This window comes from Myxocyprinus asiaticus, chromosome 44, assembly GCF_019703515.2.
Source record: "Myxocyprinus asiaticus isolate MX2 ecotype Aquarium Trade chromosome 44, UBuf_Myxa_2, whole genome shotgun sequence".
Taxonomy (NCBI): Eukaryota; Metazoa; Chordata; class Actinopteri; order Cypriniformes; family Catostomidae; genus Myxocyprinus; species Myxocyprinus asiaticus.
Genome location: NC_059387.1, coordinates 15,574,815 through 15,601,403, shown reverse-complemented (window position 1 = coordinate 15,601,403; position 26,589 = coordinate 15,574,815). Strand labels below are relative to the sequence as shown.

At 38.2% G+C, this 26,589-nt stretch overlaps 1 protein-coding gene across 9 annotated transcripts in view; it reads left to right on the top strand.

The window, feature by feature from the left end:
* LOC127434082 (sickle tail protein-like) overlaps nt 1-26,589 on the top strand; it is a 186,389-nt gene that overhangs the window by 101,260 nt on the left and 58,540 nt on the right. For 8 of the 9 annotated variants that reach the window (XM_051686539.1, XM_051686541.1, XM_051686537.1 and 5 more), the window contains exon 2: nt 4,518-4,810. In XM_051686539.1, the coding sequence (XP_051542499.1) occupies nt 4,518-4,810 (293 nt within the window). Of the gene's footprint in view, nt 1-4,517; nt 4,811-14,808; nt 14,944-26,589 lie in introns of those variants that run through there. The other variant, XM_051686542.1, reaches the window with a different exon arrangement.

Here is a 26,589-nt window from a genome sequence, read left to right as displayed (position 1 = left end):
GCATTTTTATTTAAATGGTAAGAATATTGTCCTCAAAAGTACTACACGTTATCATTAAGGAACCAGAGTTTGATTCTCAACATTAAGTGCTCTTGAGCTTGTTGTTAGTTTACTAAACAAATTTGTGGAACACTAATAAATAGAGGGATAATCAGATATGATAATTTATGTCATGGTCAATTTATGTGTAAGTTTGTATGTGTGTGTTACAATTTGCAAAACTGTGCGTGTAAAAATCACTTATCTTATTAAATGATGCTATCATCCCTTATTCCGTCACTGTCTGCAGTAATGCAATATCCTCCTCACACAAAAGAGCTCTGTCTTCCCCATGGAGAGAGAGAGAGATGGAGAGAAATGTACATTGTTTTTAGAGAGAGGGAATGAAAGGTTATGAGTGGGAGCACGCAGACACACATTCCTCCATAAATCAATTACTGAGAACAACTCTACACCACTGACCCCAAACTCACACATCACCTTACCAAAGAGAGATTTCCTCTTCGGTTTACAGCCGAATCCTAAGCCATCATGTTCTGGGACAGGGATTCCAAGATAAACTGTTATAAAAAAAATTTAAGTTCTAGGAGAAAGGACAAAAGTTGTATGTTTTTACAGGGACAGGAAGAAGAGATGTGGTTAGACTTATTCTCGGTGTGCATTGAATTTATTTAATACACGAGTTTCACAATTTGAGTTGAATTACTGAAATAAATGAACTTTTCCACGACATTCTAATTTATTGAGATGCACCTGTATGTATGTCCAACTTCGCAAAAATTGTACAGGTACCATTTCAGTCAGACTAAAGGCCTTTGCTCACCAAACGCGAATTTTCGCCACGATTTCTGTTATATATATATATATATATTTATTTTTTGTATTTATTTATTTTTGGCCTGGCAATGAAATACCCTGACCAATAAAATATGAGCTTTGGATCAAGTGTCAGGAAGCGCTGTAGTTACCAAAACCAGTGCAAATGGTGGCGCTAAAGCCCAGATAGCTGTTTCAATCACTGACTTTAAACATCGAAGGAACTCGAGGAAGAAATCCTGTACCAGCAGTGAGGATGTGGACGTGCATTTTATTTGCAAAAACTGAAACTCATTTTCTCATATGGGTTCTCTTAACATGTAAAATAGATTGCTGCATCACTGCCTTGTATCCCCTTTAAAAACAGGAGAAGTTGACTTTTAGAGACTGATGTACTGCAGTACAGGAACTAGTACTCTACTGTAGAAGAGGAACTAGACTATTGCATTTCCTGAAGAAAATGTGAGTGGAACATTATTGCCACAATGCTAGGTTGTGTGTGGTTGCCAGGGTGTTGCTATCCCTGCTAAAAAGACCTTTCCCATGCTGGTCAGGCTGGTTTATGTTTGTTAGTGCTGGTTTGGTGCCGGTCTAGCATTAACAAACACCATTAATGAAATGTGTAATGAAAATCAATTGAGAGAAGGAGAGAGAGAGTCTAACACCTGTTGCTTAGGGCCTCTCGCTAAGCTTACATTGGAATGCTAACGTCACCGTCACCTCTTTTAGGTCTGGGAATGAGGACACACACACTCACACAGACATCAGCACACTTTCCATGCAGCAGGGTGCTTTCAATTGACAAGTTTCTAGACTTGATCTTCAGAGTTTAGAGTAGTCCAAACTCCATTACAGTAAACTGCTAACCCTCTTTCACTCATGTGAGAGGCTCTGGAATCTGGCCAACAGCTGCTCTCTACAGACAAACTATTGTAGTGTCCCAAGGGCTAGTGTATTGGTTCAGTCTTGTTTGAAGAGCATGGAAGCACAGGGAGAACTTGAAGAGGCAGAGGAGAGTAGGACAGAGCTTCCTGGGGAAGGTAAAGATGGTGCATGGTTGCCACAATAGTGTTTATTTGTTTGCGGGATGGAACAAGATTTCTTGATTTTCTTGTTGGCTTACTTTCAGACTGCTTTTGTGCATGATTGAGTGTGCGTTTTTGTAGAGCTTAGCAGATATAAATAGACCTGATAGCTTGCTGTCCTGTGACATAAGGCGTAAGGGGGAGGACGATGGGGTTTAGGTCTTCTAAATCGTACACTTTACACTGTGTGAGATGTATTTACATTTTGATTTACACTAACAGTCAGAAGTTTTGACACACCTAAACATTTTCCACATTTTATAGTAGTAAAGTTATCAAAACTATAAAATAACAGAAATGGAAGGAAAGGAATTAGGCTATGTAGTGTCCAAAATGTTGAACAAATCAAAACTATCTTAAAGTAGCCACCCTTTGCCAAGATTACAGCTCTGAATCTGAGCATTCTATCAACTTCATGAGGTATCCACATGGGATGCGTTCCCATGTATGCTGGGCATTAGTTGGCTGTTTTTCTTCACTTTCCGGCCCAACTCACCCATATAAAATATAGTTTTGTTAAGAAATTCATACATAGGCATAATTTACATTTGACTATAAAACTAATTTCAAGCATTTAAGCATAAGCCTTTATATCAAATAATTTTTAAGATCATAAAAAACAATTTCATTCAATGTTACCATATTTTTGACTGGTAGTGTAGTAATTTTTTTGCCTTTGAAAGAGGAACGCTGTGCTAGAGAGAGAATGGTAGCCTGATATTTCTCAACCTACATCCACAAAAAAAAAAAAAAAAAAAGGAAAAAACATTAATCCCATGAGGCCATATTTCTCACTGATATCACACTAGTTTAAGTGCCCATTACTGAGAAAAAAGGGCCCATATAAACTGTAAACATCTGTGTGCCAACTTCACCCAAGAGGCTAATACATCAGAGAGATTTATCAATGTACAGTGTGTGTGCGCGTGCGTGCGTGTAGCAGGGTCATTTTGCTGACACAGTCACTTCTCTTCTGAACTACCAGTAATGCTGATGGCACTAGAGTGTAAAACACACAATCATACACAAGTGTTCTCATGCCTGAATGTATGTTCGCGACTGCATTTCCAACATACTGTCTGATTGTGAAGCACCGGGTAGACCACAAGCACTAATAACATTTTTATTAGCATCTGAGAAATATTATCTACATTTATTACACGGCGTTCTGGAATACTCAATTCTGATTGGTCAATGGCACCATCTAGTGGTGTAATATCTAGCAACAACTGCATATCCGTGGATTTAGATGTATCAGACCGCTTATCTGCTTATTGTGAGTCATATTTTCTCGGCTCACTGTGCATTCTCTACAAGCAAGCTAATTAACCCTTCCTTGGTGTTGCAGGACTTTCAGATGCATTAAGGACCATTTTAAAAAGGCCAAAGAATGGTTAAATAATTCTAACTCAAATCAGTGTTTCATATCCATTTATTGATTTGTTTGACAAGTAGCCTTGTAATAGTCTGGATAATGAGGAGTCAGGTGGTCATTTTCACAAAATAAACACTAACAGAACTGTAAAGCAAACCAGAGGTGGATTTCAGCTGTTCAGAGATTTATTTCTTCTCACATAATTACATATTAACTAAATCAATATTTATGACCATTTATTTATTCATTTGGTTAGTAGCCGTGTAATAAGTGCATCCCGTTTTTGTCTTGATTACCCTGCCAGGGTTTATTTTACGATAACAACAGGCTGACTGTAAATTATCCCTTACTTAGCTACTTTTTTCAGCGTTTTAATATGTATGTGTCTTGTGGATGGGTATGTCACATTTGATATGGGTAAACATTCAGTGCTAGTGTGCCGTTTGCTCTGATAGTTTTGTTAGAACATGTTAGGTTCTTCTGGGTTTTGAAAACTTTAGCTTGAGGATGATATAAATCTGACAGCCTCATATTATTTAATAAATCACACACTTTCTTGTTCTGACAGCACTTCATTTAAGAATTATCTCTCTGTGACTCTAGCCAGGTCTCCTAAGCAACCAAATTGGCCCGGTTGCTAGGGAAGGTAGAGTCACATGGGGTAACCTCCTCGTGGTCACGATTAGTGGTTCTCGCTCTCAATGGGGTGCGTGGTAAGTTGTGCATGGATCGCGGAGAGTAGCATGAGCCTCCACATGCTGGGAGTCTCCGCAGTGTCATGCACAGCGAGCCACGTGATAAGATGTGCAGACTGACGGTCTCAAAAGCAGAGGCAACTCAGACTTGTCCTCCGCCATCCGGATTGAGGTGAGTAACTGCGCCACCACGAGGACCTACTAAGTAGTGGGAATTGGGCATTCCAAATTGGGGAGAAAAGGGGATAAAAGATCAATTCTGTCTGGAATTTGTATATATAATGTGTGTTTGTGTGTGTGTGTATGTATGTATGGTTGTGCATCTATGCAAGTGTATGCATACTTATATGCAGTATGTACATACAGTATACTGCATGGCCAAAAGTATGTGGACACCCTAAGATCATACCCATATACGGTGTGCTTAAAAACATTAGTACTATTACTAATATTTATTCAATCATAGTCCACATGGGGCCCATAAGTAAATATTCCCATAACACCTTTTCCCTAATCATCCTATTGTCCTGTCTTCTATTTGTGCAGAGCCTCTGAAGGGTAATCTAAAGGTGACCTCCACTGAAGACACTGAACATCCAAACCGTAAACAGCAGGTTGTCTCCGCTTACAGCCCCGGCAATCGCTGTGATCCCAAATCCAGCCGTGCAGGGGTTCCACGCAGACACACTGTGGGCGGGGCACGCGACTCACAGGAGATCCTCGCCATGCAGCCCTCAGACATGGATAAAAAACGAGAGGCCTTCCTGGAGCATCTGAAACAGAAGTATCCGCACCACGCCTCCGCCATCATGGGCCATCAGGAAAGACTCAGAGAACAGGTGACGACCAGTGTCATTTCAGCCAGTTTGCTGCATCACTGTCAGTTGCAAAGAGATATCAGTGAAACACAAGTACAGAATCTGTCCACTGATATTGAATGAAAACTGAATGAAATGAAAACTGGAGATACTGAAGTATTTGAAGAATTATGTGCTCATTTAGTCAAAGAGTGTTGACTGACAGATGCGCTGTATGTTCAACAGCACTTGGCCAAATTCCTATATCAGACTGGATAATGTCCTTCATTTGATCTTCATATTATGGCAACTTATTCCTACAGAAACTTTAAAGGCATGTAGAATGCCAACTCACTTGAAATGCAAAAACTTAAAGGAATAGTTCACCCAAAAATTGTATTTGGTCATAATTTGCTTACCTTCATGTAGGGCTGGGCGATATGACGATATATATTGTGGCGATGATATAAAGTGTCAATCGATAGAGATTTTGCTATATTGTGTATATCACAATATTTAAATATCCATGTTTGCTGCGTAGGCTTATCTATCAGTGGGCAGGGCTTCACGTGAAACTGAGGGAATTTAAGAAACATGGACAGGGTTTTTATGGCATTAAAAAAAATTTGGCGGCCACCCAAGCAAATTCAATGACATTCATCTTGCGTTCGGCGCTTCATAAGTGCTTAATATGCTTCTGATCATCTGTGTTTCATGTGAGAGTCGCGTGTGCTGTCTCTGGACTCTGGAGCATGCAAGTGTGCGCGAGTCCAGCAGGCTTCCCGATATTTTTCAGGAGAGCGCAGAGCAGAATCACTCGTGCTTCTCCATCATTTTTGACCCATGAAAAACCCTGAAAAAACATCTCCACAGAACGAGATGATTCCCAATCAAGTCAAGAAAATGAAGAGGATATTGTTATTAAAACAGATGTGACATCTGTGGTGTTGGTTCACAAAAGCCGCACAAAGCAGAAAAATATAATATGCGAACTGTGTACCACGACAATAATCACTCATAATACAAGCTATTTGTTTTACCTCTTCAAAATGAAGAACGCAAAAAAATATTATGAAAGCCTAAAGATGTGCTCTGCATTAATTCTGTCATATTTGTTTTTCAAGAGGTATTTGTATTTATTTACAGTTTTTCTCAATCGCTTTGGCTCATTTTTTGAAACAGTCTTAACATTCTCTAAACTGTAAGTGCAATTGTCACAACTGTTTTATGGGACATCACAACTCTATTGCATGTCTGCAAAATGTAGCAACTCACCCAAAACATTTAATTCATGCTTCAAAACCTAGTCATTGTTTCAGTAAATTGGCCAATGCCACCAAAATTAAAAGTTTTTTTTATCATTGTGTGAGCCGTACTGGTCAAAATGTTTGGATGTTTTTTCACCATGGTAGTCAACCCTGGAAATGTTTGTTATATACAAATTTCATTTTTGTTCTACATTTTTGTTGACACTGACTGCTTACTGTACTATACAAGAATGTCAGTTTTGTCTAGGGGTGGTAGCCAGCATCTTTACCACTGAGCTACTCAGGCACCCATTGACAAAATTGTAATGAATTTTCTGTCTCTTCAGAACAGTGCCCAACCTGCTCTCATAAAATGAATGTAACTATAACTACATTTTTGCAAACTGACTTTTATGTGCGAAACACATGAGACGAGAGTGTCATAGAAGCGACATGAGATGACATGGTTACTTCAGTTAATGTTGTTTTTCATTTCTCATTTTGTTTTTGGAAACTATCGGTTAGGTTTAGGTGTTGGTTTAGGGTAAGGATGTCTAATTTTGTGTCTACGTCTCATTTGATTTTTAGATCAATATTGGTTAGATTTAGGCTAAAGTTTTAGGTTAGGAAAGTACGTTTTACTCATTAAAACCTTTGTCTATTATTCACCTAAAAACCTTGTCTGATTATGACACAATTTCACTTGCTTATAGCGCCCATAATTTCAGAGATTTTCTTTATTTTGTCTGCTTTCTACAAAAACGCTGAGGAACGATGAACATATTTAGTGATGTGAACAGTTTCTGCAGTGGGTGACATATCTATGCAATATAAAGCTATTCAGTGTGCAGTCTTGTCCTTACACTGCACTGCACTTCCTTCAGTTATGACCACAGGGATCGTCTCTAAGCTAAAACATAATATTAACTCCATTCATTATTCTACTATATTATTTCATATTAAGAGGCTGGAACCAGTTAAATGCCTTTTGTTTTTACTGTGGCCTCATAACTGACCAAACTAAGGGGTGTACTTATGATGGTTGTAAATAGATTGCCTTCTTAGTTTGAACAGGTGGAGGTTTGTTTTATTTTTTCCCTTTGGTTGAAAGAGTCAATTTTCAGGGGTTTCAGCCAGGTGAAAACTGTAGCCTGTACCATAGATCATACTGACACCTTTTTCTCCTTTCTCTGTCAGGTCGTGCCCTAAAAAATTTAATTTCCTGTTCGATCTCACACTCAGGTCCAAATGTTTAAAGGGATAGTTCAGACAAAAATGAAAATTCTGATTCATTTATTCATGGTCATGTTGTTCCGAATCTGTATGACGTTTTTTTCTTTTTTATGTTAAACACAAAAGGAAATGTTTGACAGCATGTTAACCTAAGTTTTTTTTTTAAAAGGTGTCATGATTCAAGTCAATTTTATTTTATTTTATCATTTCAAAGCAGCTTTACAGAAAATTCTTCAGTAATAGAAAATGATGCTATGGTGTCTTAAAGTCCTCATTTTGCAGTTTAAATTAATAACATGATTGAAAATCATGCCTTAAAAATGATTGCCTTTAGGCCCCTAGTGAGCAAGCCAAAGGCAACGGAGGCAAAGAACACAAAACTCTGTGAGATGTTAGCTAATGGAAACAAATAACCTTGAGAGAAACCAGGCTCAGCTGGGGGAGCCAGTTCCCCTCTGGATAAACAGCATGAATATAATGCCAATATTAGTAATCTATGTGTAATACAAATTTTGTTTTATGTACAGTTAGTAAACTGACTAGATGTTGGTGCGCAATGTTTAAAACTAAAGGATTGTGTATGAACTGTAAAATTAATGATTAAGTGTCTTTGAAGTCCATCCCAAATTGACTGCTAAAGTGCACGTAATGAAAGTGAATGGTGACTGAGACATTTTGCCTTATGTATCCTTCTGTGTTCCATGGAAGAAAGAAAATCATACTGGTTTGGAAGGACATGAAGGTGTATAAAGGCCCGAGTATCCTTCATTTTTGTGCGTTCCGGAATGAATCGCTCCCAGTCGACTGTGTTGCCTTTCAAAGTATACTCTTCTGACTGCGATCGAATATGAACACGTTTGACGCATTCACACTACAACTGCTTTTTGATACTGTTTTAGTACAGTCAATGGCAGGCACATGTGCCAACGATGCACGCAGACGAGGACTGTCCGCAATTCAAGAAAATCTGGGCCACACACGGACAGTCCGTGCAGACTGTGCTAATTACAGTATATGAAATTTGAATTACACATACTGTGCACGAGCGATCATCAGTGTGGACAACCGAATTATGCTTTGGCCTTAAATGCTGGAATAATTTTCATTTTCATTTGGGTGAACTATTCATTTAAGAAAAATGTCAAAGAAACATTTAGCACAGTTTTTGGTAGAACTTACTTATGCCCTTTAGTATAAATGTGTTTTTATTGTTTATTCCATTCTGAAAAATTCATATGAACCTAAGCTAACACTTTGGAAATACCCCTTTGTGGTATGAATTTAAATGATTTAGATGTTACTGCCTTAGAACTCTTTCTCATTCTCTTTTTCTGTCCTTCTGCCAGTAATCATTCACTCAGTAGGTCTGTGGAATGTTATTTGGATTGCCTCAGGGGGTATTAAAGAGAAAAGGTGGGGGCAGGGGCTGAAACCCACTCCATAGTGGGTGAGTGAAGTGTTGAGTGTTTACTCTGAGGGAAAACAAAAGGTTCCTTACCTGCTCTAAAGATTTCAACAGTAGAACAATGGTGGTGATTGGCAGCTACTCCAGGAAGAGTGTTTTTAAGTGTAGAATACAAGTGTAGGTGGGTATGCTATGCACACGGAAAGGGGAGAGAGAGACCGAGAGGAATTTTGATTGGTTTAGTGCCCAGTCAACCATACACTTGACCAATCTTTTTTCTCCGTATCTCAGGTTTGTGGGCAAGCTATCAGTCTCTATCTATTTTCAGCTTTTGCTTTTACTATACTTACAATACTTACTAACTTTACTTTTACTATACACATGTATATGGCCTATTATTGCATTACAATAACACATAGTATTAAATGCTTAGTTTGTAAAGGTGGACCTTGTATTTTGGAGAGAGGGCATTGAACTTGACTGTCAAAATAATAATAATAATTATTATTATTATAATTAAGAAACAATCACTGCATTTATCAGGGCAATGTGCACTGGCTGTTTAGCATACACTGTAAATTATTTTTGTTGTTTTGACAGTATTATTACTGTATTTCCAACTGCAACTTACTGTAGATACTTTTTACAGTATGTTGCTGTCAATTATGTTGTTTTTACAGTATTATGGTTGTATTTTCCACCGTGCCTTACTGTAGAAACTGTTTACAATATGTTACTGTCAAACTGAGCTGTATTCTTTAGGAAAAAGTGTGTGGGAAAATAATTACAGTAATTTACTGTTAAATTACATGAGAACCGGCCCAGTCTCAAACCTGTAAATACACAATTTAGAGGGGAATTTTGTTGTCATATTCAGTTATATATTATCAAAAAGATGAAACCCAGGAGATGTCTTCTCTGCATTGGACCTACTCTTACAATCGCATAAAAAGTAGAGCTGTATGGGAATGCACCTGACAACCTATGAAAGTTGAGCCTGCTTCGGCTCCTCGTCACAATAAGCAGCCATATCACCCGGTAGCTCTAGACTGGTTACCCACTGAAGCTAAACAGGGTTGAGCCTGGTCAGTAACTAGATGGGAGACCTCCTGGGAAAACTAAGGTTGCTGCTGGAAGAGGTATTAGTGAGGCCAGCAGGGGGTGCTCACCTTGCGGTCTGTGTGGGTCCTAACGCCCCAGCATAGTGATGGGGTCACTATACTGTAAAAAGGCACTGTCCTTCAGATGAGACGTTAAACTGAGGTCCTGACTCTCTGTGGTCATTAAAAAATCCCAGGGCACTTCTCATAAAGAGTAGTGGGGTAACCCTGGTGTCCTGGCCAAATTCCCCCCATTGGCCCTTATCATTCATGGCCTCCTAATAATCCCCATCCATGAATTGACTCTATAATGCTACTCTCTCCTCTCCACCAATAGCTGGTGTGTAGTGAGGGCACTGGCACACTATGGCTGCCGTTGCATCGTCCAGGTGGATGCTGCACACTGGTGGTGGTTGAGGAGAGTCCCCTGTTCACTGTGTAAAGTGCTTTGAGTGTAGTATCTGAAAAGCGCTATGTAAATGCAACATTCATTCATTCATTCATTCATTCATTCACTTCAGCCTTGAGAGGAGCAGAAGCAAAGCGATCTCTTTTTCAACTGAACCAGGTGAGCACCAAAAATAGAACAAAACATCTTTTAGCAGTTTATAATAATTTTTTCAAACATTCTTCATTTGACAATGAAGATCTGCATGCAATTTTTGACAAGTAGATTTGTAATGATAAAGTTTACGTTCTCAAAAAGATACTAGCATTAGTTATAACTGCCATTCTGTTTAGTGTTGAAGTAAGCACTTACGAGTTTTGAAGTACTGTAAATAACCAAATTCCCTTGTCTGTGAACAAATGTTGTTTTTACACCAGTCGAACATGTGCAACTCGTTGGACGACCAGTTTTTTTATTTATAAATGTTAAATCAAATTATACCATTTTATTTGACCCGTTCATCTAAAATAAAGTTATGTTATGTTATGTACAAATATAACGTGTTAATGTTTTGCTCTGAATTTTATTCAATATGCATGTAAGTAACTTCTATCTCAATCCTTTCTGAATGATGCACAACCTTGTTGGTTGAGAGTGCATTCTTTTCCTTGTAGCTTAAATGTCATGTTGATATAAAACAAGACTGAAGCTACATGATATTAATTGATTTTTGTATTTTTGTTCTCTAGATCTGGACAGGCAAAAAATGGGAGAGTGTTCTTTCAGTCATTTGGACATCTGGTGAACTTAATAGTGAAGTTTTTGAATGGGCTTTTATTACTGTGTAGTCATAATTTACCTTTATGAGTAAAATATATATGATATTTGAGTTGTCATTGTGTAATAAATGTTATGTTTGCAAAAAGGCTTCAATTGTTTCATTCTTTTTTAACTTGTTATAGATAGAAGTTAGTTACTCTGTAAGCTAAAACTGTGCTTACTGTGGTTAGTCGTACGGTATGGACACTGCAGTTTAATATACAACATACAAACAATTACCTTAATTAATTTTACTGTACAGCTAATAAACTGTATTTTAATATACATAATATAAACAACTACCATAATTAATTTTACAGTACAGCACATACTGTAAATCATTATTCAGTATGTTGTTAACTACTGTAGATAGTTTTACACTAATTTTACAGTGGTAAAGAAAACAGCAGCTTGCTGGCTATTTGTTGCATTTTATGTCCAATTTTTTAGTGTACGGGATGGGAATTTCTGAATGTTTTGTGTGACTGTGTGTCTTTATTTTGTATTGAGGTACTGTAGCTCACACACTGCTGACCGATGAATACCATATCAGCAGAAGTGCTGAATCGCATAACACCATTGAGTTTAGCTGCGTAAGCCTTCAGCTGTCCTCCAACTTGCGCACTCTCGCTGAATCAAAAATGTGTCACTGGATATAGTTAAAGGAATTTTCCAAGTTCAATATAAGTTAAGCTCAATCAACAGCATTTGTGGTATAATGTTGATTGCGATTAAAATTGTGATTTTGTCTCCTCTCTCCTTTTCTTAAAAAAACAAAACAAAAATCAAATATCACTGTAAAATCACATTAATTAACCTTACTTAAAAAAAAAAAAAAAAAAAAAAAAAAAAAAAAAAGCATTTAAACCGATTGCCTTAAAAAATCAAAGTAAATGTATTTATTTGGCAGTAAATGTACTTATTTGGCTCAAGTAAAGTGAACTAGGAATATTCCACTTTACTTGAGCCAAATACTGTAAGTATATTTACTTGATTTTTTAAAGGCAATTGGTTTCCTCACTTTTTTTATGTAAAGTCAACATTTTACAGTGTATCGAGGTTGCAGTGAGGCAGTTACAATGGAAGTGAATGGGGCCAATTTTCGGAGGGTTTAATGCAGAAATGTGAAACTTAACATTTTATAAAAGCACTTCCATGCATTCTTCTGTTAGAACTTGTATCATTTGAGCTGTAAAATGATTAACTTATTGTTTACCAAGATTACAGGTTTTGCAGCATTATGTCGCCATGGCAACAAAGTTGTCAAACTGGATATAACTTAACACAGAAATGGTTAGTAAGCGATTTTATCACGCAAAAATCATGTAAACACACATTTTGTTGACGACTTGTGGCTATACTTTTAAAAAAGTGAGTATTTTAATGTTTACGGATTGGCCCCCATTCCCTTCCATTTTAAGTGCCTCAATGTAACCCAGATTTTTTTATATTTTTAAAGTTGGAAAAAGTGGAAGTTGATTTTTGTGGTAATCAACATTATGCCACAAATGCTGTCGTGTAATGAACCTATAACATTCCTTTAAGATGGAGGTAAAAGGATAGGGGTTCAAAATAATAATAATAATAATAATAATAAAATAAAAATAAAAAATTTAAACAACCCCATATTAATTGACTACATATTAATTGACCACTATTGTTAATATTCCCCCCTTAATGTCTATGGTGGTTATAACCCTGTCCCTGGTTATTAATATGACCCCACCACCAATCACGTAAAAGCCTGTTTATGCCAAGAATGGAGTGATACATTTTAAGTGCAAGCAGACTACAGTATGAATAATAGTCATTCCATTACATTTAAGTTTATTATATATATACAGGTGCATCTCAATAAATTAGAATGTCGTGGAAAAGTTCATTTATTTCAGTAATTCAACTCAAATTGTGAAACTCGTGTATTAAATAAATTCAATGCACACAGACTGAAGTAGTTTAAGTCTTTGGTTCTTTTAATTGTGATGATTTTGGCTCACATTTAACAAAAACCCACCAATTCACTATCTCAAAAAATTAGAATATGGTGACATGCCAATCAGCTAATCAACTCAAAACACCTGCAAAGGTTTCCTGAGCCTTCAAAATGGTCTCTCAGTTTGGTTCACTAGGCTGCACAATCATGGGGAAGAGTGCTGATCTGACAGTTGTCCAGAAGACAATCATTGACACCCTTCACAAGGAGGGTAAGCCACAAACATTCATTGCCAAAGAAGCTGGCTGTTCACAGAGTGCTGTATCCAAGCATGTAAACAGAAAGTTGAGTGGAAGGAAAAAGTGTGGAAGAAAAAGATGCACAACCAACCGAGAGAACCGCAGACTTATGAGGATTGTCAAGCAAAATCGATTCAAGAATTTGGGTGAACTTCACAAGGAATGGACTGAGGCTGGTGTCAAGGCATCAACCACACACAGACATGTCAAGGAATTTGGCTACAGTTGTCGTATTCCTCTTGTTAAGCCACTCCTGAACCACAGACAACATCAGAGGCGTCTTACCTGGGCTAAGGAGAAGAAAAACTGGACTGTTGCCCAGTGGTCTTTTCAGATGAGAGCAAGTTTTGTATTTCATTTGGAAACCAAGGTCCTAGAGTCTGGAGGAAGGGTGGAGAAGCTCATAGCCCAAGTTGCTTGAAGTCCAGTGTTCAGTTTCCACAGTCTGTGATGATTTGGGGTGCAATGTCATCTGCTGGTGTTGGTCCATTGTGTTTTTTGAAAACCAAAGTCACTGCACCCGTTTACCAAGAAATTTTGGAGCACTTCATGCTTCCTTCTGCTGACCAGCTTTTTAAAGATGCTGATTTCATTTTCCAGCAGGATTTGGCACCTGCCCACACTGCCAAAAGCACCAAAAGTTGGTTAAATGACCATGGTGTTGGTGTGCTTGACTGGCCAGCAAACTCACCAGACCTGAACCCCATAGAGAATCTATGGGGTATTGTCAAGAGGAAAATGAGAAACAAGAGACCAAAAAATGCAGATGAGCTGAAGGCCACTGTCAAAGAAACCTGGGCTTCCATACCACCTCAGCAGTGCCTCAAACTGATCACCTCCATGCCACGCCGAATTGAGGCAGTAATTAAAGCAAAAGGAGCCCCTACCAAGTATTGAGTACATATACAGTAAATGAACATACTTTCCAGAAGGCCAACAATTCACTAAAAATGTTTTTTTTTATTGGTCTTATGATGTATTCTAATTTTTTGAGATAGTGAATTGGTGGGTTTTTGTTAAATGTGAGCAAAATCATCACAATTAAAAGAACCAAAGACTTAAACTACTTCAGTCTGTGTGCACTGAATTTATTTAATACACGAGTTTCACAATTAGAGTTGAATTACTGAAATAAATGAACTTTTACACGACATTCTAATTTATTGAGATGCACCTGTATATATATATATATATATATATATATATATATATATATATATATATATATATATATATATATATATATATATATATATTTTTTTTTTTTTTTTTTTTGTAAACACCATTTTGTCAGAGTGACTTCTAATTAATGCAGGTGGTAACGCTGCTGCAATAATTTGATTTTATTATCAACTAGAAATGCAAAAGCTTGGCAGAAAATAATATGCGGTATGCGTTGCAATCCAAAGACCGTCATTTGGCATTTTAACTAAGGCGTATCTCTTTCTATTTGTCTGGTGGTCCGCCAGGTATGCTGGGTGGGTGGAGAGTTTAAGGAGGATTTGGTGTCACCATAGTAATTGTGATGTAAGCGCTGCCTTGGCTCAATTTTCAAGTTGATGAGCGCGCGCTGCTGCTGTGGCAAAAGCGCGAGGAGGAGGGCTCGCGCATATACTCTCAAACACACACACTCACACTCGGGCTCTACAAGGACATGCAAAACTATTTAACATCCCTCCTAATCATGGAAATAGGAAGACAGGGTTGTAACGGAGAACGAATGTTTTGAACGGTCACGATTGCTGAATAAGGTAATGTACAAATTAATCTACTTTTTTCAAACTTGCAAATAGTTCCCTGTCAACACAATGCACTCGCCTGCAAGTTTCACCGATCGAGTGATCGTGTCCAGTCTTGCGCGCAAGTGCTAAACAAGTGCTCGTTTACCTGTTTAAAACTTCCTGGCGACTTTAATGTGCAGGTACAGTATAGTGCATCAAAGACTGTCCCGTGTCGTTTTCCTTGCTGCTTTTCTGGGGAAATAAGATTCGAAGCTTAGCTGGCGGTCTTGACATGAACGGCTGTTGGGTTTGTTATTGGCGTGTTAAGCCTGTAGGGCAGCTTCATCTTGGGATGTAAGTTATGTGTTATTATAAACAGTCTATCAGACAAAGAAAGTCTTTCAGTGTTATTCAGTTGCATTGTGCCATCTGCAAACTAAATGAATACAAATAATATATATGCTAACAATGCCTTCAGAAAAGTTATTATTTCAATAATGGACAGTTATGAGGGTAACAGGATTGATGCATATCCTGGGGATCTCAACATGTGCATATTTGCAGTAGATATAGAAAAAAATATATAAACTATGAAAATAAAGTAACAGGAATTTTCTTGCTGTGTTGAGTGAGAATGTCTATAATAACACAGTATGGGTGCCTGCTGTTCATTGATAAAGTCATTGTTTACATGTCAGTGAGGGACACAAAGACTCCAGTTTCATAGAATGACCCTGATACAGTTTGAAATCATAAGCAGTTTCTCAAGTAAATCTTGAGAAATAATGATAGTGATATAGACCCAAGCTGCTCTGTGGAATGCTTAAGTTCTGGGGGATTTCTATATCTGAGAGTTGTTGACTGGTTGAAGTGTACTGACTTGAGATTGAGCGACTGGTGCAACAGAGTTTATTTGTCAGGCCAGTGGTTTGGCCCTGGAATGGGATTGAATGGCATACTTTTTTTAATATGATGGTCAATAAATTCACTGGACCACTAATATTCTGCAAAAACACAGCTAATTGCAATTGGTCCATAACTTGATATTGAATTAGATATTTGCCGATATACACTGATAAGGTATACCGTGATAATTAACGTGAACAGTATAGTTATCGTGAGCACTTTAAAATGCCATGAACATTTCTAGATAACTTATTAACCAAATTTAGATTTTTCCATCAAGAAATCAACTTTCCCAATACTCTAACTCTTACAGTAATAGGAAGACATACCAAATTACTAGGAAACTCTAAAATTCATGTTTCTTTTTCAATTAAACCTTTCCCTCAAAATGTTACCATCACAATACCGTGATAATACCGTATACCGTGATAAATGCTTTTCAGCAATTATCGTGATATAACACTTTGATACCGTCACATCCCTATATTGAATTGAAAAAAATCTGTCCTTATAAATCAACCAATAAATGCAATACAAATAGCCTAATAATAAGGTAAAGTTACCATACAGTGCACATTTAAAAAACAGAATGTACATTTTGTATATATCGGTCAGCTGCTTTCACTGTAAAAGTGAAATTGTGCATTTGTTACTTAAAGGAGCAATTTCTACATCATCTAACCATTAAAATTACTTTCATTGGTGTAAATAATAATTGTAACTTAATAAAAAATGTTACACCCTGTCTACATCGGACGCGAGCATCGCGTCAAAAACAATAGAACCCCATTATAATCAATGATGCTGTCTACACTGAAAGCGTCCGTTACGGTGCGTCTGTTGCACCGAGTCCATCGCACTGACAATAGACGGGTGTCGCGGTCCATTTTGTACTGCATGCACTGGCACTACTGCACAAATTAAACGGTTTAGAACGTTCGTGTCGACGCGTCCAGTGTAGACAGCCTCAAGCCGTCGTGTCGTGTCAGCGGACGTGCCCGGTGTAGAAAGCGTTTTAGGTATTACCACATAAAGCACATATTTTAGGTGGCCCGACAATATATTTTTTACAGTGTACACAACGATTAATGGTGCTGCAAAAAAGCTGTCAGTATTTACTTTTAAATGCAATGAGCCATGACGGAGTTTAAAAGCCTTAATATTTGGAGAGCACCACAAAAGCTTCATCAGATTGTAGATTTTGACAGTTGACAGCGTTGCTCATAAATTGCTGTAGTTTTTTGGGTGGCAACTGAGCTTGCTCTCAGACTGGTTGTTGAGAAGTGAAAGATTACTTTTACATTCTGTCGAAAGCAGGTTGCACTCATTAGTATTTGGGTGAGACACCATTGTTTGTGCCTGTTTGAAACACTGTACAAATTATACGGTATAATTATCACAGCTTATTATTGAGTTGGGCTTCAAGAACTTTTGTGAATTTAAACTCTTCACAGTCACTGCTTTTCCATTGTCACAACTGACCACATGCACCATTACACTGATCTAGGACCAGCTTCTTCATCCTCATACTGACCCAAGTTTATTTTTGTGCTACAACCCCAACTGGTCACAGATCACCCTTTTGGTACTCCCCCGGTTCTCCATCATTGCCGTTGTCTGCCAAGAATAGAGTGAATAGATACATTAAAATGTTCAGTTGTGGATCATTACGGGGTTATGAGCTCACACTGTAGATGCATTGAGTTCAAAGCGTGAGTTCGGTTTCAGTTTTGCATGTTTGGCTGCTTTATTCTCATGAATGGTCCAATTTCACAGGGCCATGCAAATACTGTGGCAGCTGCTCTGATGGGGATTTGATGCTCATTTAAGCATGACATGCACGGGAGCCAACCTACTTTGTACTGTTATGGTAAGCGAAAGCTATTACCATTATGTAAAAATCACTTGACAATGGAGAAACAAGGGGGCATCTTGAACACAGGAGTTAATTTCTAAAAGGTGGCACTTAGCACATTGAGAGGAAGTAAACAAATCACAGTTTAATTACAAAGGTCCTTTAGTAAACAGAAAACAGTGCACATTATAGGGCAGTTTATATCTTACAGGGCTCTACGCTAACATTTTTGTTTAGGAGCAGTTGTGCCCCTAATTGAAAACTTTTAGTGGCGCAGTCAAATATTTAGGGGCACAGTCGGAGTTCTGTTTTTTTTATGTGTAACTGTTAATGTATGACAACAGAGCATGCATAAACAGAAGCAGGCATATTTTGTATTTTTTTTATTTACCTTACTGGCAGCACTAAACAACAACAGTCCTGACTGATCTCTTTTATAAGCCTGTAATAAGCCAGTAACTAATAGTATTTTGATAACACTTTATACTTCATTTGCCGTTAATAAACATATAGGTAATTCTAAACAGATAAGTAGTTCATCAACATTAAAATCTATTAAATCCAACCTTCATGACATTCATAACTATATGAATGTATTCTCAGTTTTACAATCTGTTAAGCATTGTATAATGCAATAATGCTAAATGTTTAGGTTATTCATGAAAGTTATAAAATGTTAATATATTTTCTATGACCAAACTACCTTACTAGGACTCAGTGTTAAGGATTTTTTCTACTGGCCCGGTCAGGCCAGTGCTTCAGATTTTGACATCCCCTCCAAAAAATTCACTGTCCACAATACAAAAAATGAAAAATAGCTGTTTTTACCATATTTAGCTTCAGACACATTTTTTAAAATATATATTACATTTTTAAGAGAATTTCCCCCAAAATAGTATAACATTTATAATTTTCAAGATATGATTCATGCCTTATGTAACCCCATAAAAGCGCTTTACAGATAAACATTTATTAATACATCATATTAAATGGTTAGTTCACCCAAAAATGAAAATTTTCTCATCATTTAAATAACCTCATGCTATCACAGATGTGTATGACTTTCTTTCTTCTGCTGAACACAAAGATTTTCAGAAGAATATTTCAGCTCTGTAAGTCCATACAATTCAAGTGAATAGGTGCTAAAATTTTGAAGCTCCAAAATCCCCATAAAGGCAGCATAAAAGTAATCCATAAGACTCCAGTGGTTAAATCCATGTCTTCTGAAGCGATATGGTAGGTGTGAGTGAGAAACAGATCAATATTAAAGTCCTTTTTTACTATCCCTCTCCACTTTCACTTTTACTTTCACATTTCCTCTCTCGTGAACGCGTGAACATTACAACAATTTATGTAGTTTTAACATGCTTTTGCAGTCTTGCAGTGCAGGGTTATGATGTTGTAGAATTTCCATTAATTTTTAAGATCCAAGGAAAAGAAACCCACAAGCACTTATTAGCAGAATATATTACTAGTATCGTGCATTTTATGGATCTTTGACTCACGTAATCGCGAGGTTTTTAAGACATCCATCAATCCAGCATTATTCAAAATGCTGTCCGTCATTTTGACAAAAAAAAAAAAAAAAAAAAAGCAAGAAACATTGCTTAAACCATCTTTACGTGGTAGGGTAAGATGAGCGCCAATTATGGCATGCCTTCGATTAACAATATTGTTGTCTTTATATGTATATATTCATAGGCCTGCACAGTATATAATTCATAGAATAAGTTTACCTTTCAGATGAATCTCTTTGACTGGGATTCTGTTATTTGATTTGCCTGTCATTATTCAGTTACTCAGTTATTCCACTAAACCAAGTTTTGCTCAAGCGGAACACAAGGTACGGCTCCGCTTTATTTCACATCACGATGACACTGCTTCTCTATTTACTTATTTTGTATTTTTGTATTATTTTCCTCCCCTTTCTCTGATCCTATACTCTGAAAGATATAATTAATTTTTTTCTTCCTGTGTGTTTTGGGGTAATTGCGTGTATCTGTGTGCTCTGCGATTGGCCAGTGTCCTGTCCTGTAATGAGAGGGCTCAATCTTTGACTGTTCACTCTGAAGTTGAGGTTGACCTCTCCCATTCTTCATGGATCACCAGACCAAAGACCAAAGATGAGGACCAGAGCTTCATTTTTTGAGTAGAGCCAGCATCATGGCAGGTTAAAGTTGTTTTTGTGATTTTAAAGTTGTGAAAGTTCAAGCCAAGTGAGGAATTAAATATCAAAGATAAATACACTACCAATCAAACATTTTGACATGCTTTAAAAAAAAAATTCTTTGTACTATTTTCCACATTTTCATGAGTTTGCTGGTACATATAGTCATGGAGTGTATTAAGGGAAACACATTTGGTGTGCTGTCCATAGCAGAGGGGTTCGAGCGTGGGACTGGGCTTGAGCACTGAGAACCCCCATCCCCCATCCCCTGGAACTTCAGTCCAGGGTGTCCAAACTTTTGACTGGTAGTGTACATAAATTTCTCATGATTTATTACTTAAATCAACATCACCAGTCATATTTTAAATCAAAAACATTAATTTAAACATAAAAGTATGTCTTATATACAGAATGTTATGTTAGGGGGTCATTTTTTTTTGCTTCAATGCCACAGTATTACATTTTCTGCAGGATTTTTCACAGTAGCGCTTACAACACACACTCAAGGTTAAAGGGAGTTAATGATGCGTCAGCACATTCCTTCTTTTTTCCACTCAGACTCCCTCACTCTCTTGTCTGCCGCTCTTTTCATGAGACAGTTTTGATACTCTGTTATATTAAATCACCATGGTTAGCAGAAACAGTGATAAAATAAACCTTTTCTTTTTTTCTAGTCAGAGAGAGAAAATGCTGACGATAATATTATTTAATACTTATTGAAAGAACTTGACATACTTTATTTTAAGTGTTAGAATAATTATTAATGCAACTGGTATAATTTGTTCTTCTATCTACTGACAATTGCTCGATGTTGTCTGTATACAAAATGTGTGTGAATGAATTTTTTTTAAAGGGGTGGAGCTAATGATTCTATTCTCCTAACGAGGGAGTGGTAAAGGGTGGTGACCTTCTCTGTTTGTTTGACAGAGGAAAGGAATAGAAGTTTAACCCTTCAGACAGGGATGTCATATCTGGAGACAGTGTGCGGTCACAGGGGTTAGAACCCTTAAGAGGAGTCGATTCAGACACAATCATTAGGTAACACTATTAAAGCCCTGATCTAGACCAGTCTCTTTTTGTTTTCACAGTTTCTGCAGAATGGATGCAGACATGGTAAAATGTGTTTTATGGAGTTGCGAGTACTACAGTGTTATTGACCGCTGAATGCATTATTAAATTAGCTCTTTAATAAACTTGCAAAGGGATTGATATGTGTTGACCTTTGTGAATGACTGGCGTTCAAGTTCTGCAGAAATCTGACTATCAATGTAAACTTACACATTTTATTTATACCCATAATATATTGTGAGAAACACTTTGCAATTAAATAAGCAAGAATGCACTACTAACCAGAAAAGAGCATTCTGCTATAGCCTGGAGAATGGTAATAGCAAGCACTAGTGAGATTCATGTTGTGAGAATTTTTGTACCATCGTCGGCATGCACACTAACACCACAGCAAGAAATTCCTCTGTATCTTATTAAAGACAAATCTGCAGAGTCAGCGAACATGCCCAAACCCATCTGTGTGTGTGTGTGTGTGGGCAGGTTTTAGTGGTTTACGAGGACAATTTTTTAGGTTACAAACTTGTAATTACAAGGGTATGAGTTTATGAGGACATTTCTAGTGTCCCCATAATTCAAATCACTTAAAAAACATACTAAATGATGTGTTTTTGAAATGTAAAAATGCAGAAAGTTTTTTGTGAGGGTAGGTTTAGGGTTAGGAGAGAGAATCTGTAGTTCATTCAGTATAAAAATCATTATGTCTATGGAGAGTCCTCATAAGGATAGCCGCACCAACATTGTGTGTGTGCGTGTGTGTGTGAGTATGATATTTTCCTGCAAAAAGTGTCAGTGCTGATGTGCTAGATCTCTCAGATGTTTATCAACACACTACACACTCCTCTCTGCTGAACATCTGGGTCCCACCTTTGCATGCATGGTGAAAGCCAGTCACAACACTTTGTGAGTGCAAGAACAGAGAGCCACCATCTGGTTCTGTTTGGCCCAAACAAGCTCTAACCTTACCCTCATATGTTCCTGTGCTGCCCTATCCTATCATTCCTGCTGCAGAGAGGGAAAGGGATAGCCTGGAGAGAGAGGAAATAGGAAAATGGCCATATAAACTCATGAAAAAAAAGAAACGTCCTCTCACTTTCAACTGCTTTTATTTTCAGCAAACTTAACAGTTAGTAGCTGGTGTGGCCACCAGCTGCATTAAGTACTGCAGTGCATCTCCTCCTCATGGACTGCACCAGATTTGCCGGTTCTTGCTGTGAGATGTTACCCCACTCTTCCACCAAGGCACTTGCAAGTTCCCGGACATTTCTGGGGGGAATGGCCCTAGCCCTCACCCTCCGATCCAACAGGTCCCAGACGTGCTCAATGGGATTGAGATCCGGGCTCTTCGCTGGCCATGGCAGAACACTGACATTCCTCTCTTGCAGGAAATCACGCACAGAACGAGCAGTATGGCTGGTGGCATTGTCATGCTGGATGGTCATGTCAGGATGAGCCTGCAGGAAGGGTACCAAATGAGGGAGGAGGATGTATTCCCTGTAACGCACAGTGTTGAGATTGCCTGCAATGACAACAAGCTCAGTCCGATGATGCTGTGACACACCCCCCCAGACCATGACGGATCCTCCACCTCCAAATCGATCCCGCTCCAGAGTACAGGCCTCGGTGTAACATTCATTCCTTCGACGATAAACGCGAGTCCGACCATCACCCCTGGTGAGACAAAACTGCGACTCGTCAGTGAAGAGCACTTTTTGCCAGTTTGGTCTGGTCCAGCGAAGGTGGGTTTGTGCCCATAGGCGACGTTGTTGCTGGTGATGTTTGGTAAGGACCTGCCTTACAACAGGCCTACAAGCCCTCAGTCCAGCCTCTCTCAGCCTATTGCGGACAGTCTGAGCACTGATGTAGGGATTGTGTGTTCCTGGTGTAACTCGGACAGTTGTTGTTGCCATCCTGTACCTGTCCCGCAGGTGTGATATTCAGATGTACCGATCCTGTGCAGGTGTTGTTACACATGGTCTGCCACTGTGAGGACGATCAGCTGTCCTTCCTGTCTCCCTGTAGTGCTGTCTTAGGTGTTTCACAATACGGACATTGCAATTTATTGCCCTGGCCACATCTGCAGTCCTCATGCCTCCATGCAGCATGCCTAAGGCACATTTACGCAGATGAGCAGGGACCCTGGGCATCTTTCTTTTGATGTTTTTCAGAGTCAGTAGAAAGGTCTATTTAGTGTTCTAAGTTTTTATAACTGTGACCTTAATTGCCTACCGTCTGTTAGCTGTTAGTGTCTTAATAACCGATCCACAGGTGCATGTTTATTAATTGTTTATGGTTCATTGAACAAGCATGGAAAACATTGTTTAAACCCTTTACAATAAAGTTCTGTAAAGTTATTTGTATTTTTTACAAATTTATCTTTAAAATACAGTGTCCTGAAAAAGGGACGTTTCTTTTTTGCTGAGTTTTAGTTTTCAACAGACCTAACAAAATCCAGCACACAGGTGGAAAACATTTCCAGATTCTCTTGGTTCCACAGATTTGAGATACAATATCTGCAGTCCTGATGTGTACATGATTTTGTACAGGCGAGAGAGAGAGAGAGAGAGAGAGAGAGAGAGAGAGAGAGAGAGAGTTAACTGTGGGTGTGTTATTTCACTACTGATAAGATGTGTTATATGTGTTAGAAAAGAGCATGCAAATATCTATAAACACATTAGTTACTTCAAGTTTTCCCACTGTGATTGCAGTCTGAAGACATGTTCATACATGATGGCGATTTGCAGCGACAAAGTGACTGGAAGCTATCATTGACAAAGCCAACATACTGTTGTTGTACAGACTTAGCTGAGTGTTTTTTCAAAATCCCTAAACCAAAGATTCTGACTGTAACTTGTCCTAGAGCTTTTAAGCTACATCCACCAAACTTGGCACAGATCTGCACACTGTTCTGACTCTGGTTGCTATAACTTTTCTAACTGACTGTAATTATGGTTTATTTATTTCTGTCTGTCTATCGATCGGTCTGTCTATCTGTCTGTCTGTCTGTCTGTCTATTAAGTCTGCACACTAAATTAAAATAAAATTGAAATCGCAAAATTAACTTGTGCAATTATTAAACCACAAAGGGCTGCAATTTAATTAAATAAATAAATAGTCTGAATGCATTACTTGCTTAAAATGTTATGTTCGCTGCTCTGTCCTGTCTGCATTAATGCATTATTACAGTGTTATCAGAGAAGTTCTGTACTCCACAACTCCATCCCATGCTCAGAGTAACAAATAATATTTAAAGCACTCCAGATTCACTTTAATTTCTCTTTTGCTTCATTAGAAATATGTTTGGCTGCTACAAGGTGCATTCATAAAGTATTCAGACCCCTTAATTTTTGTCACACTTTGTTATGTTGCAGCCTTATGCTAAAATGTTTTAAATTATTTATTTTTTCACATCAATCTACACTCCATACCCCATAATGAAAAAGCAAAAACAAGATTTTTGATAACTTTTCAAATTGATTAAAAGGAAAAAACTGAAATATCACATTGATATAAGTTTTCAGACCCTTAACTCATTACTTAGTTGAAGCACCTTAGTTGGCAGCGATTACAGCCTCAAGTCTTTTTGGGTATGATGCGACAAGCTTTGCACACCTGGATTTGGGGATTTTCCGCCATTCTTCTCTGCAGATCCTCTCAAGCTATGTCAGGTTGGATAGAGACCGTCGGTGGACAGCCATTTTCAGGTCTCTCCAGAGATGTTCAATTGGGTTCAAGTCAGGGCTCTGGCTGGGCCACTCAAGGACATTCACAGAGCCCCTAAGCCACTCTTGCGTCGTCTTGGCTGTGTGCTTGGGGTCATTGTCCTGTTGGAAGGTGAACCTTCAGCCCAGTCTGAGGTCCTGAGCGCTCTGGATCAGGTTTTCATTAAGGATATCTCTGTATTTTGATGCGTTCAGCTTTCCTTCAACCCTGACCAGTCCCCCTGTCCCTTCCGCAGAAAAACACCCCCACAGCATGATGCTGCCAACACCATGCTTCACCGTTGGGATGATATTGCGCAGGTGATGAGTGGCGCCTGGTTTCCTCCAGACATGACACTAGAATTGAGGCCAAACAGTTCAATCTTCGTTTCATCAGACCAGAAAATCTTGTTTCTCACAGTCTGAGAGTCCATTAGGTGCTTTTTTTCCAAATTCCAAGTGGGCTTTCATGTGTCTTGCACTGAGGAGAGGCTTCCGTCTGGCCACTCTGCCATAAAGCCCAGATCAGTGGAGTGTAGAACTTCCTTCTGCAAGTTTCTCCCATCTCCACACATGATCTCTGGAGCTCAACCAGAGTTACCATTGGGTTCTTGGTCACCTCTCTTACCAAGGCCCTTCTCCCCAGATTGCTCAGTTTGGCAGGACGGCCAGCGCTAGGAAGAGTCCTGGTTGTTCCAAACTTCTTCCATTTAAGAATTATGGAGGCCACTGTGCTCTTGGGGACCTTCAATGCAGCTGACATTTTTTTGTAGCCATCCCCAGATCTGTGCCTCGACACAATCCTTTCTCTGAGCTCTGCAGGCAGTTCCTTTGACCTCATGGTTTGGTTTTCACTCTGATATGCATTTTCAGCTGTGAGACCTTATATAGACAGGTGTGTGCATTTCCAGATCATGTCCAATCAATTGAATTTGCCACAGGTGGACTCCAATCAAAGTGTAGAAACATCTAAAAGATGATCCAGAGAAATGGGATGCACCTGAGCTAAATTCCAAGTGTCATAGCAAAGGGTCTGAATACATATGTACTTATGTTATATTTTGTAAATGTGAAATCATCTACACATGAACTCTTCATGCAGTTCCGCCAAAATAAAAGCTTGACAGTTAGCATAGCAATGTCCTGTGTGCAAATTAAGATTTTATGACAGACATATATTACTATTGTATTATAATAATTATAATAATAATTAATATAATGTTATAATATTACAATTATTTAAATGGGTCATGACATGACTTTTTTATAATTTTAATTTTTTCTTTGAGGTACACTTATAATAATAGTTAAGTTGTTTGCACAAAAAACAGTCATATATTTGTAAAACATAATCATTTTCCATCCTCATTCTGACTCTCTGTCAGAAATGCTTGGTTTTGGTGCTTTTTCTCCTTTAAGACTTGACCGTAAACACCCACTGTTATGATTGGCTCTCTGCTCTTGACCGACCTGCTCTCTCCTCCCCATCTCACTGCTCACCACTACTGGGCAGGGCTGCAGAGGTGATTAAAGGTAAAGTAGGCGTTGATGTGTTGTTGTGGAGGTGATCAGATGCAAATGTCTAACACAGTATGACATTACGATGTGGAGGAAGTAGAGAACGAGTCGTTTTTGGCATTTGGCACCTTTGTTTCAACAAATGCTCTTTTTGGCAGTGAGTAGGAAGTTTTGAGTTCTGAAACTTACAATATGTTTTTATAGTACAATGACCTCTTATATGTTAAAAGGTCAAGAAAAATTTGATTCCTCATGTCATGACCCCTTTGATATTCAAGTTTACTGGGTTCCAAAAATAAGATGATAAATAGTGGGCTGAGACCATATCATAAAGTGGATAAATAGGTACCCAGTGGACAGATACAATGTGAATACGAAGAAGATTGTTTTTATCCTGTTTATTTCAATGTTTTATTTATTTGTTTGTTTGTGGTTGAAGTGAAAAGAATCTGAGTTAAGTTCTT